The sequence below is a fragment of the Typopeltis vanoorti genome, chromosome 26, assembly GCF_054136105.1.
Source record: "Typopeltis vanoorti isolate ZY-2024b chromosome 26, IOZ_Tvanoo_1.0, whole genome shotgun sequence".
Taxonomy (NCBI): domain Eukaryota; kingdom Metazoa; phylum Arthropoda; class Arachnida; order Uropygi; family Thelyphonidae; genus Typopeltis; species Typopeltis vanoorti.
In genome coordinates, this window is record NC_143574.1 from 21,177,748 (window position 1) to 21,191,183 (window position 13,436).

The following is a 13,436-nucleotide window of genomic DNA, read 5'->3' on the forward strand; positions in this document are numbered from 1 at the left end:
TGATTCACTTGAAAGATCAGTTTTTGTACATGATAGTTGAAATGCAACCAGGATTCCGGTTGAAGATTTAGTACTAAAACTGTACACAGATGTTAGTTGCAGATATCAGTAACATTATATACAGCTCGCTGCAGAAGTCTAGAGAAGACGGTCGCTCCTGGCAACCAACCAACAGCAGCCAAATCAAAGTATTGCGAACTTTTTTATAAAAAGTCAACTATTCATTTTCAACAATATGAGTCCGCTTCTAAAGAGTCAAGAGCGCACGAGCAGCTGCTGTTAGTTCCAACAATTAACACTGATTCAACATCTTTCAACAATAACACTATCATATAAAGCCCTCTTTGTCGTCTGTTAAAGGATGGTTTACGTTACGATGTCCAAGGGATTCATTTCCATCTTGACCACAAAATTTCGGGATGTTACTGCCTTGCAAAAGTTTGGCTCAGTCCTCTGTTGAAGCAATTAACAATAACTTTCAATAATATGGCAATACAAAAGAACGTTTCTACATTTAGTCACTTTTTTCTCCTATTGGCCTGCGTATCGAACCATTGGTGTATTCGTTGAAGCCTCCCTTCTTGCGACTATGATAACGTGCTGAATGTTTGTTAGCATTGTAGGCTTTTCTGTAGAAGTTGTAGAACATGGCCAAGAAGAGGATTGCGTGGAATATGAGGATGTAGACGAATACAGGTTGGAATCCACAGTCATAGAAGAGTGGAATACTGGCATGGACAATTGCTATCACGAACTGGATCTGCAAGAAAGAAATTAAGATCAGACGAGGGTTAAAAACAAAGTAATGCTAATTATATACCATATAAAAAAAAGTAGAAAATGTAGCATGAAATATCAAACTTATTTCATATCGGCATTTTCATTTTGCACCCTGTCCAAAAAGAAACCGAACCTTTTCGAAAATGGAACGAACTAGTGGCGCCACCTGTTGTATCTTTTTGTTGTCGAAAGCGGCAACCTTCATTGGTGTTGGGTCAACTGTTTATGACATTTGTTTCATTAGCAGCCAAGTTATAGTGCCAAGAGCGACAGTGTGTTTTGACGAACGGTCGGTCGTCAGAATATTCATACCGTACGCGACGAATTCTCGCTATCAATCGCTTCAAACTTCGAGATAAAATTCACCATTGACCGTTTGGCTAGGAAGAACGAATTCATTGCTCTTGGAATCGTAGAAATAAATCAGCATTGTCTTTACTTTTGACTTCTCCAAGCGACTTTTTTTCGGATGTCCCTCTTCTGGTGGTCTCCACTCAGCACTCTGGCGCTTTGTTTCGGACTCTTACTCAAAACACGACGTTTCGTACTAGTAACGATCGTTTCAAGGAAGTTTGAGTCCTTACGAGCTGTTTTAATGAGGTCCTTGCAGTGTTCAATTCGATACATTTTTTGGTCGTCGGTCAACTTGTGGGGAACAAATCGCGAATTCAATTTACGAAGGCCCAAACCCTCGTTCAAAATGTTGTGCACAGTTCATTTTGAATCCCCAATTCATCTTCAATCAATCTCACGGACGATTTCGGGTTTTCCTTGATGAAATCACGTACTATTTTGGATGTTAACTTAGCTCAGTCCAGTTTTTGGTTGGTCCAGCTTTTCGTCGTCCTCAAGCGTCTGACGACCACTTTGAAATCGCTCCAACCACTCGTAAACTTGAGTACGGGTTAAGCATTCATCACTGTATGCTTTTTGAAGCATCTGATGCGTTTTGGTGAAACTTTTACGCAAGTTTAACACAAAAGTCAATCGCAGCTTTCTGTTTGAAACTCATTTTCCGACCGTTCGTCCAAACACACCGTCACTCTTGGCACTATAACTCGGCTTCTAATGAAGCAAAGGTCATAAACAGTTGACACAACACTAAAAAGGTTGCCGCTTTCGACAACAAAAAGATACAACAGGTGGCGCCACTAGTTCCTTCCATTTTCGAAAAGGGTTCGGTTTCTTTTTGGACAGAGGGTGTACAGGCCCACTTAAATTATTTGACTAGGAGCCAATCCAGAACGCGAAACTGTGAACCAGTACACCAAAAACCAGCAATGAAATCCACAGCCTATTGAAGAGTGGGTACACAATCCACTCGGCCGAGCCATGTGGATTTGATTACTGCCACCGTCAAACTTGCTCCTGTTAAACACCATAGGCTCACTAACTTTACTTACATTTCTTTGTTCACTATCTATTAAGAGATTCCGGTACTCACCATCTGGAATTGAGTGAGGTATTTCTTCCACCACAAGTATTTGCGCATGGCTGGTCCCAGCGCCGCCAGACAGTAGTAGGAATACATAATGGTGTGAATGAAGCAGTTGATGAATGGAAAAAACGCGTTGTGGCCACCTGAAGAGTAAAGAAGAATGAAATTAACAGAATGCACTAGTTCAATTATCGTACTGAAATACCACAATAGGAACAGCTGTAAGCCAAGTTCTCAAACTCAATCCCAAGGGCGTTTTATTTTATAAATGCCATAAATTCCCGCTATACGTAGCTGGGAAATTATGGTCAAAGGAGTAGGCAATCATTGGGACTTCAGTGAATTTGAGACTCCTTACTGTCATTTCTATTTAAATAAAAAATTAAAATAAATTACCTGGACCAAATTTTAGTCCAACCCACACACCCCAAGCCACGAGAGAGTGGTGAACAACATGAAGGGTACTTATGTGATCAAATTTCTTTCTTAGCACGAAGAATATCTGAAAATAAAGAAAAAAAAAGTTACTTATAAATATCAAGCATTGATCAGACAAGTATTTATAAAATATCATTCTCAAGGTCGTTTAATTCTTCACGCCGATTTTGACTTACCGTATCGGAGAATTCTGCTATTTTCAGGAGTAGATACCACCATCCTAGTCTGACCAGCTGAAAAGAAAAACGAGATCTTGTCATGAAGATATTTGGGTACGATAAGACACTGAAATTAGCAATAATGGCTCCAAAGCTCAAGAGTAGCGATATTGGCAATTCAGATATGCCAAAGAGAAGCTGGAAGGTGCTTCCTTTTAAAAAAAGGTGCAAAATTGACTTCATAAAATAAATAATAAAACGTATCCTGCATTTGCTAAGATTTTATTCACATAAATTTTTATTGTAGTACGTTGTTATAGTTCTATATTATTTCAGTTACTCTTAATGTGCCTAATTTATAAATTAAAAACTTTACCATCGGTATAGATGTATAGGAAAAAGCAGTTTCATGGGTAGGTGGCTTTCCGAAATTCAAAGCAGGGGTTTTAAGAAGGGGTTTTTCCTTACCATAAAGATACATCTCCTTTTAACCTCTGAAAGTTCTTCACACATTTAGGATTAGGCCCTTAAGTCTTCTCCAGAAATCGAACTGTTCAGAAAAGCAATTAAGATGGATTGATGGCCCTTCTCAGATCACTGCAACCCCCTTCTGTTCCATGGTCAATATTAGCACCGATTTACTCTCCTCTAAATCTGTTGAGATGTTTAATAGCTAGTTTGCAGTCCAACTCCAAACTCTCATGTATGTTTCTGCGAACCTGTACAGTCGTCTTTTGAAGTAGCCCTTTTCTAATCTATCCATTTCATAAACAACCATCTGTATACCTTCAAAATATAGCGATAAGTTGCTTTTAACTTTGTCCATCCAGGGAACTAACAATACGTTCAACTTCGTGTGGTATTACCATAAAGAAATTCTTTAAGAAAATTACAGTATCAAGTCAATTTTCCTCTTAAGCTGTACCTCTTTTTAAAAGATGAAAATGATTTTTTCATGTATGAAAAATTAATATAGCATTTTGTATCGTTCTATATTTCCCAATATATTTTTTTTCCCCACTAAAACTGCTCGATTCTACCTTTAATGAATAAACCCGGAAATTTTATAGCTATTACTTACCAAAAATTCAGTCTTTCGATTCATGGTTTGTTCATTGATCTGTTGACCCACTATCCTTATTGCGCATCCTGTTACAGGAGACGTCACGTCATCGCCATACTCCGTATATGGCGCAGGTCAATACTCGGTATACAGAACCGTGCATTTGATTTTAGCAACCTACCTAAATCATACATGAAATTTTCTCATCCTCCTTCATGATTAAATTCAATATGCCATTACTCAAAGAAAGCGAATGGACCCACAATCTGACCTTTGACCCAGCAAAAGTTTTGCACCTGGAAAAATTCTAGTCCTCAGTTTACCTTTATGGAAATATCTCGTGTATGTTAAGATAGCATTTTAAAGCCACTCAGATCTCCAGTAAAGGTGGTGTACATACTAGATAAAATTCACAAAACATCTGTCTGTAGTAAAGATTCAAATGCACATCCCTGCTGGTTGGAGAATGGATAAGCTAACCGGACTTGCATAACTCTATTTATGGCTTGCTTATATTTTAGTTCTTCCGGACCATCAACATAGAAGGTTTTAACGTTAAAACATCCACCCTCACCATGCAAATAACTGATCTTAGCTTTGTTGACGACATTGTACTTATACAGGGTGTCCCAAAATTCACGCAACAAGTAATTTTGATAGAAAACACAGGTTTTTAATTAAAAATTGTAATTTCTTATTGATTCATAAAGTATACAGTATAGGGTTATGTATGGAATAACATATCGGGTAAATGGCCTCCACGGCTTTGCTGGCACATACGCACTCTTTTGTCGAAATTTTCCATGACCGTTTTGCATAAATGTGGCTGAATTTCATTGATACAGCGCTCAATTTCCTCCTTCAAGACGTGGGTGGTCGTGGGCTTGTTGGCATAAACCTTAGACTTCAAAAACCCCAACGTTAAGTCACATGATCTGGGCGGCCAATTCTGATCACCAAGACGGGAAATTACACGACCAGGAAATGACTCATGCAATAATTGAATTGTTTCTCGGGCTGTATGGCATGTGGCACCGTCTTGTTGAAACCACATGTCGTCCACATCCATATCTTGCAATTTAGGCACAAAAAATTGGATTATCATGTCTTGATAGCGAGCACCATTAACTGTTATTGCCTTACCAGCCACATTTTCGAAGAAGAATGGACCGATGATGCCTCCAGCCCAAAATCCGCACCAAACAGTGACACGTTGTGGATGCATTTGTTTCTCAACAATCACTCGTGGATATTCTGAACCCCAAATGCGACAATTTTGTCGATTAACGAAGCCATCAAGATGAAAATGAGCCTCATCGCTGAAGATGATTTTGTTCGAAAAATAAGCATTCACTTGTTGTGTTCCATAATCCATTCAACGAACTCTCTTCGCTGTGTATGGTCATTTTTAATAACCCTGAACTGTCAGCTGTCACGGTGTCTATTTCTTTCTCGTTGGCAACACTTTACCGCACAAATGGCGCTAAATTTAAATCTTGCGTGAATTTTGGGACACCCTGTAGATACAGAACCAACAAATGCACAAAAAACATCTCAGTCTACTAGAGGCACAGGCTAAACTTATTGGTGTGCAGATCAACATCCAAAAGTCAAGAGTTCTCAATAGGTTGTGAAAACTTTATACTTCATATCAACAATAAACCCTTAGAAAGAGTAAAGGACTCTCAATACCTTGGATCGTACATCAGTAATACAGAAAATGATATTAGAAAAACGTAAACAGCTGGCTCTAGTCTTCCATAAAACTCCACCCCATCTGGAAATCATCATTAAAGACAAAATTAAGACTATACCACGCAACCAGTATATCCATTTTTTGTATGGTTCTCAAACCTGGACAATAAGCACCAAAAAAACTACAGATCTCATTAACTCCTTTGGAACTACATGTCTCAGACTGATCCTTGGGTACACCTGGATGGACCGCGTCACTAACTCTGCTGTGCTAAATCTGGCTAAGCAAGAACCACTTGTTAGTATAGTCAAAAAACTACAACTCAGGTGGCTTGGGCATCAACTCAGACATCCCGAAGTCTCTCCCTTTATGGAATCCCTCATCCTGTACAAACCAGAAGATGGCAAACGCAGTAGAGGAAGACCATGCAAACAACTTTGGCAATACATATGTAAAACCATCAGTAAGTTGAACTGCAAAACTCCATCAGACATCTACCAGTTAGCTCAAGATAGACTTGGAAGACCATAATTTGTTACTGGTTATAGCAGTGTTATCTGCATTACAAATTAGTTAATATTGCTATCGCATCAATTTTTGAAATTTTCATAATTCCGTGTTAAAGAACTACAAAATAATAATCTTAATTTTATGGTCTGTCGTGTGCTACTTACCAGCATATTTTCAGAATCTGTACTATAATTGACAGGTTCGCATAGCCAATTGAATTTTCCGCCCAGATAGGTTTTACTTCCTCCCTGTAACAAAACAATCGAATTTCAATGATTTGTTTACGTATGCATTAGTTACAGCTTAAGCAAAACACCATTTTCAAATTCGTAGTAGTGGGGATAAAGGGATTGATACTGAATGAAATAAATGTCCGCTTTCCCGATAAGTGACTCGTAACGAAAGTGAACTCCAAACACACAGACGTGAATTATTTGTATATATACACAGGAGAGCTGTAGAAGTTGTATGGCGAGCAGTTTACAAATGCGATGCGCCATCCACAATGCTCATGGTTCATAAATTCCACCCCTTGAACGAACAGCTAGTAATACCACAATGAGGGTTATAATCTGGTAAACGAACCGGCCGCTGTTTACTCACAAGAGAGCAAACTCACCCCCCAACAAGCAAATAGTTAAAGGCAATGCAAAGTGTTGGCAGCGAGTGTGACGATACATGTTTACAAGTTCAATCAACCCATCCTCTATACGGAAGAAGTTTATAAATTGGAACATCCCATAACAATCGTTGGTTTGCGCGCGCGCAAGAGTTGAGCATGTGAAACATCCCCCCCCCCCCCCTGCACATACGTTAAGTTCGCATACACTCCTGGAGATCCCTACTGATGTCTATTGTATTCTATCGTGGTGACAGAATAAATGTTTTTTGGGCTCCTTTATGTTTTAAAAAAAAAAAAATACAGGAGGACATTACCCTCTTTGAAACATCCATTTACGACCTTTGCGTACGGACTCCCTGCCAACGAACCGTCTAAATCGAGGGCACCAGCTGTTATGGTAAAAAGACAAATCATTGAAATAGTTATCTGCCTCGACAGCAAGATAGGCTACAATTCTGTTTGGGAATAATATTTACTGTGGTCTTAAGTCCTACTTACAGTTGCCTCCTTAATGCCTCAACAAACCAGGACGTACATGTTTATTTATACAGGAAGTGAAAATGCCTATTTTGTTCTTAATGTTGACCGATGTGTGCGCGAGATCGGTGTTTGCCGATGATTTTTTTTTGTCAAGTTGAAGTTGAGGGCACATCGGCGCAGTTTGGGTTTATATATTGGAGTTAACGGTGGGCTCTAAGCTTATTGTCTCAGTTAGTTTATCAAAACTGTAGCTGCCAGTGCAAAAAACCTAATGTAGCTACAATTTTAATATTTTCCTAAGCTTTCGTGTTGCTTAAGTAGTTCTTCGAGATGCTTTTGCCCTAGCGGTAATTTTGTTTCTTTTACAATTAACGATAATCGGTCGCTTTGTTATTTGACATGTCGTAAGCGATGAGTCACAGTACGCTGTAATGAAACTGATTTGGGCCATACTTACGTAAAAGAAAAAGAAGGCACTGAGAATAACCATGGCAATATTATAGGCAACTATGATCTTGCTAATGTCGAAAGGCTTTTTTTCTTTCATCCAAGTTGGACCCAGGACCTTGACGAAGTACAGATAGGAGAAGATGACTGACAGCATCGGGAACGGACTACCCATCAGCGGCCAATCTGCGGATCGAGGATCTGTTACGAAGTACAAGAAATGAATCATTTAAAATATGGATTCATAATATCCTATTTTAATCTTTTTGTGTAAAGCATTAGTATTGAATCATCACTTCAATGCAATTTGGGTATGGTAGAGTAGTCTTAACCAATTTACGAGCATTACAGAATAAAAATCATATTTGGGCTTCTGGTTTTACGTAAATTTTGGTCTTAAATCTTCTGAGGATTAATTTTTATGGAATTTATTGGATCTCATTATCCAAAAGCTCGCTCGGTCATCTTGAGATGCAGAAAAACAGAAGAATTGAATGATGAACGAATTCTCTTCTCCCCTACATGGTGGGACGAAGTCTAAAAGCAGCCACCCAATTTTACTCCAGGCGTTAGACTACCTGCTGGCTGGTATGTGACCTCCGCTGTTTCGCTTCCGGAACCGAAGCGAAACAAAGTCTGTCGGCGGTCGAGGACGCCCCCCCCCCCTCCCCGCCACCCAAACATCCCGTCGTTTTAACTACGGCGCATCATCGATTCGGAAAGAAATGTTAAGCTAATTACACACACAAATATAGTCGCAAATTAGCATCCGGAAGTTCATTTTTGAAATGAGAAATTCGCCAGCAGTCAAATGCTGTCATAGCGATAGTCACGCCACAGTTATCCCGATGTATGTTCGCTTTTCAGTTTCTTTTATCCCCACCATTTGAAAGCTCTTATTCTTCACTCTCATTAGACGTTATGGGTCGCCGATCGATTTACTCGTTCGGCTTGCAGCAGTCTCCAGACTAATTTATTAGAATTACACGCCAGCAAATACGATAAGTATGCTATGCTTATTGAAATTCCCACTAAAAAGAATTTTAAACTCTATTCTTTCAGTCATGATGGGCGAATACGATTTTTTTAAAGTTTTTTTTTAAATACTTTCATAAATGATTTGATCACACACACAGGGAAGATGTATAAATCTACCCCATTAGTTTCCGGTATAGCTGGAAGTTGTCCTTGAGGAACATTTTTCCTCCCAGAATAAACCCAGCTTTGTAATCTTGCATCATTCAGCAAAATATTAATTAGGGTTAGTCAAGTATTGCTTATATCAGTCTACCGTGTGAATGTAGTCAATCTCAGCGAGGTGAAAATTGGAGACTAGTTTGGGCCGGCTGTTGAGTCTCCTCCGTTTGGAGAATAAGATATTTCAGACGTTTCTCGGCATAAAATTGAAGAATGTTAGTTGCCGTTAAGTTATAATGGGCCTGCAACTATCAGAGCAGCGCCAGGTCCTATCTGCTAGTAGCGAAACAAGAAAACTTTCCATCAATCTGGGATGAGTCGAGTACATCCAAAACTTAGGTGTATGTGTAAGCAAGTTTTACACAGTAAAATCATTTATTAGTGTCAAAATATTAGAAAGGCTATACTTGTTCCTCCAAAAGTTGCTTTAAAAATATACATCGAAGTTTTTTGAGCAATGTCTCACATCACTTGAATAAGAAAAAAAAAATCCAGTTGTCTTAAAGCAGCATTTTTCACTATCATTGTTAGGCCTAATCTTGTTTCCTTGCCAGTGAACCGTAACCATCATTCACGTGTTAAAGAACATCGGTGACCTTCGCTTGAATCATTGGTAGGAAGAATCCATTGCCACTTGTACTACATAACAGGTTAGTGACCTGACCTTCTCAAATAGCAAACTAGTGAAAAACAAGCCTCGGGTGAGCACGTTGAATCAATGGATGACCTAATTAGCGTAGTTTGCTACATGAAAATTGTATTTGTACTTCATTCCCGGGAGGTTTCGTTAGCAAATCGCCAGTCTTTCGCGGAACTCCGGCAATGACGTCGTAACTCACCAATTAGATAGGAAACTTTAGTGAGAAAACTTGCCTGAGGTTAATATTCTTACGTGGAGTTCGCCCATCCGAGAAATGTTCTAAAAAGCTTGACCCACTAACCGCTGTTGACGTGCGAAGAAGGAAAAAGGTAGCTAAGAAGAGGTCACTGGCAAAGTATACGCGAAAAGGAAGCGAAAATATTCGAGGAATGAGGAATGTTAATGCACCACTGCGCCTTTATTATTAATACAGCGCGTGAAAAGAAACGAGTTCGCTTATCCTTATCACGAAGACATTTCTAACTGCATACTTTTCTTTCGCCCAAATTAATTTTCTTATCTTATGGCAGTGACGAAATCAGGCATCGCAAATTGGTTGACTCCCTTAATGCAAGACAAGAGAAATAAAAAAAAAAAATACATTTGAAATATTTAAATATTGACTTACCTTCTTTCGACATAAGGGCATTGTACAAATGCACTGTTGTGTTGATAAGATTCGCCATGTTTCTTTTGCAACAACCTATAAAAAGTTAAGAATCAAAACGTTATGCAGAGCGTGCAATTAAAAAAAAAAAAAAAACAATTTAAATCAGAAATCTAATCTTAATACTACAGAAAATTAGAAAATTGCCATCAGGTGGCGCTACTCTTATAGCCTACCAGTCAAGTGTTTTATTCCCGTGCTATTATAGTTGATTCACTGTATCATGAGCACGTGACTATCACCTAGCAACCAATGCATTGTTGTTAGTTTCAACGAAAACTTTTTTTTTTTTTTTTTTTTTTACCCTTTATGATTTGCTTTTATTGGCAAATCAATTTGAAGCTGTAATCCCTCCTGGTTGGATTTATTATCATATTTATCGTTTGAACATTAGTAATAAAAGTGGTAATTATGCCAACATTAGAAAATATTTGCTTCATGTAGCAAATTTGGAGATGTTCATTGGTTAGAAGAGATTGACCTTTATAAGGTTCGTAATTTTTTTTGTCTAAACTTCAACTAAATATTAGACAGAACTGAATACTTATTATTACTATTATTTTAGCAAAATAACAACGTTTTTGTAGCACCTACTATTCGAATTTTGGGATAAAGAAAGGCATGTTCACTAACATTACATTAATTTCCGTTAGCTAATATAAATGGGATGGCATTTTCCTTCCAGTTAGTTTTTATTCTGTAAAAGTGGAGAACAATGGATTGCCAATTATAGACATTATATGGGGGGGGGGGGGTACGTGTTGTCTGGGTACCGGGACAATAGTTACCATTTCATATCGAGATAGCTCATGGAGTGGAGCAATATTTGACTAGTGTTACATTTAGCTTATCAGAATATTCCAACTTTTGGACAACTAGAAGTGTGATGTTTAATTCTCAAAGTTTTCTAAACAATGCATTTCTAGCTGCATTTGTCACGGACATATCACTTCGATAGCTACCTTAGTCAAACAAGCCTTGGAACCATTGCTTTGTCGATAATTATAAACACAACTTTGAAATTCCACCATTGTTTCCAGTGACTTGATAAAAGCACACTCTTTCCCCTTGATGTAGACTTTGAATAATTTAACTTTTTGGAGGAAGCACAAGCTCTACATTAAATACATAAAACGAAACTGGTTCTTATTGGGATGCTCGCAATATATAGGACAAGAAACTGAAGGTATAAACTGCAGTAAGGTGTGTAAAAAGAGGGTCAGCGACCATCACTTGCTAAGAACCAATCCTTATTTCTTCCTTTTTCTTTTAACGGCCTTCTTAGAAGTCGATGCACTAACATTCTAGTTCTCAATCTTATCACGAACTATTTTCCATGCTTCTACAGCTATATGGATCAACAAACTAGCTCAGAGGTAGACTCCTTTCAATGCTGTCCATGACATAGAAACTTAGCATTCAGGTTAATTCACTATCAAAAAAAGTTGAAAAGGAATACAAAATAGAAAAAAGATAGAAGGAAATATTCAGAAAAGTTTTTTTATCAGCTGGCCGCTACCTTTTCACCCAGATATAGATGGCGTTGCAGTCGAGGCTACTAGGTCAATCTCTTCTTGGAGACCGTGAACAGCCAGTAGGCAACCCATACTGATTCTACTTCATAATTAAAATATATACAAAAGAGGAAACTGGGGTCATTAACAACATGCTGTAGCGTAAGAGGATGGGGTGGGTTGCTAGCGAAGGAAAGGCAGTTGGATTCCGCAGCTCGAATTTAGCTGAAATAGTATAGGTCTTATGCTACAGACAAAGTATGTAAGGTGGATGTTCGACCTCCACTGCCATTAACACTGCTAAGCCGTTTTAATAGTTGATTCATGTTAGTGTATTCTTATTAAACTTGCTTGTTATACCCTTGCTAGCAAAGTAACTTTGCTAGCAAGGGTATTTATTACGTGTGCTTTTCTGATGGTGTATGTCCGTGTTTGAGCTTCTAATTTTATTTAAGTCTTTCCCCCACCCCCGAACATACGCGTTTTGTTGAGTTAAATCCGAAATAAAATTAAAAATCAAAATAAATTTATATTCACGCAGAGAATTTTTGTAATTGGTCATTTTCTTGATAAGACCTCATTTCAATCAATCTATTTTTACCGGTTGAGCTAAAAAAGATCCTTGGGCTTCTGTTTCATCCTTTTGGCTCTATTAAGCTACGATCTTTGATTGTAGAGAGCCCCCGCCTTAAAGACAGGGAATTAACACCAAGAAGAGTATACTTACTCACAAAACAAAATTTACAATTCAAATGTATCACGTTAATTATTTTTTAATAAATAAAAAGCAGGATTGGTAAACATTATTTCGTTCGACTTGGGTTAGCATACCCTGGGCATTATGCTAACATCCCCCTAAAAGATGACAGTCCCCTAAGGCATACGAACAGTGTATTATCAAGTGAATAAGTTAAGCCTACAACTGATCACCAAGGTAACTAATATGAAAGCTAAAAGAATGACTAAAATAAAAGTGACTAACACTACATATTTTCACGCACGCGAGGGTTCCACTATTTTTGGACGATAATACAGAGGGTTGGGGGGGGGGGGAGGTTGTTAAGTAGTGAGATCGGCTTTAAAGTGCAACGTCCTGTTCCAAGCAGTTACGGTGTTCTAAGATACAATCGGAGGTAATGTAGAAGGTAAACTTTATTTTCCTAGAGTTGTAATACTAAGTGAGTTTAAATTCATTGGAATAATTTAAAATATGATCAAGAAATATATTAATTATTATTGAAGTTAAATTTCAAAGTTGGTCGCGAAAATATTTTCTTCCCTAATGTATTTAAATTAAATATTAATAGAAATATGTATTTTCCTACCTGAATCAGTCGCGATGGCCCCTCACTGGTTTAAATCCTACTCTCCTGGCCGGTGCCCTTACAGGGAGGGGGTAGGAAGGTCAGTAAATTCTCTCTCTGAACACCCCTTGATTCGGAATCCCTTGTGCGGAACTAAATTTTCACACAACTAACTTGCCAACCCTAGAAATTCTGCTTTTAAGTATCTAACCCGAGAGTGGGGTGGGCAGAGAGAAAAATCTCATCGTGAACGATTCTGCAATTGGTAAAGATCAGCGCATGCGCGCTGAAAATCAAGACGCGCGAACAAGGGGGGGGGGGGTTGCGGAAAAAAAAAAAAAAAAAAACGACGGCTGCTTGAACGAACTAAATCGCGTGGCTTTATTACGCTCACGACTGATGCATCCCAGAGGGGCTTTACTATCGCTGCTTATGCCGATTGGTCGTCAGTTAATACCGGTCTGGGTGACGTCACCGCACTC

General features: G+C 38.5%; 1 protein-coding gene across 1 annotated transcript; it reads right to left on the bottom strand.

Annotated features, from left to right (window-relative positions):
* Positions 1 to 349: 349 nt before the first annotated feature.
* Positions 350 to 13,095, bottom strand: LOC150092394 (very long chain fatty acid elongase AAEL008004-like). The gene is made up of 8 exons (XM_090414983.1): positions 12,976 to 13,095; positions 10,098 to 10,172; positions 7,643 to 7,833; positions 6,248 to 6,331; positions 2,833 to 2,889; positions 2,615 to 2,720; positions 2,225 to 2,361; positions 350 to 760 (listed from the first exon to the last, which is right to left on the bottom strand). Exons 2-8 carry the CDS (start codon positions 10,153 to 10,155, stop codon positions 515 to 517), a joined length of 879 nt encoding a protein of 292 aa, XP_090271109.1. The 5' UTR covers positions 10,156 to 10,172; positions 12,976 to 13,095; the 3' UTR covers positions 350 to 514.
* Between the last annotated feature and the right edge of the window lie 341 nt (positions 13,096 to 13,436).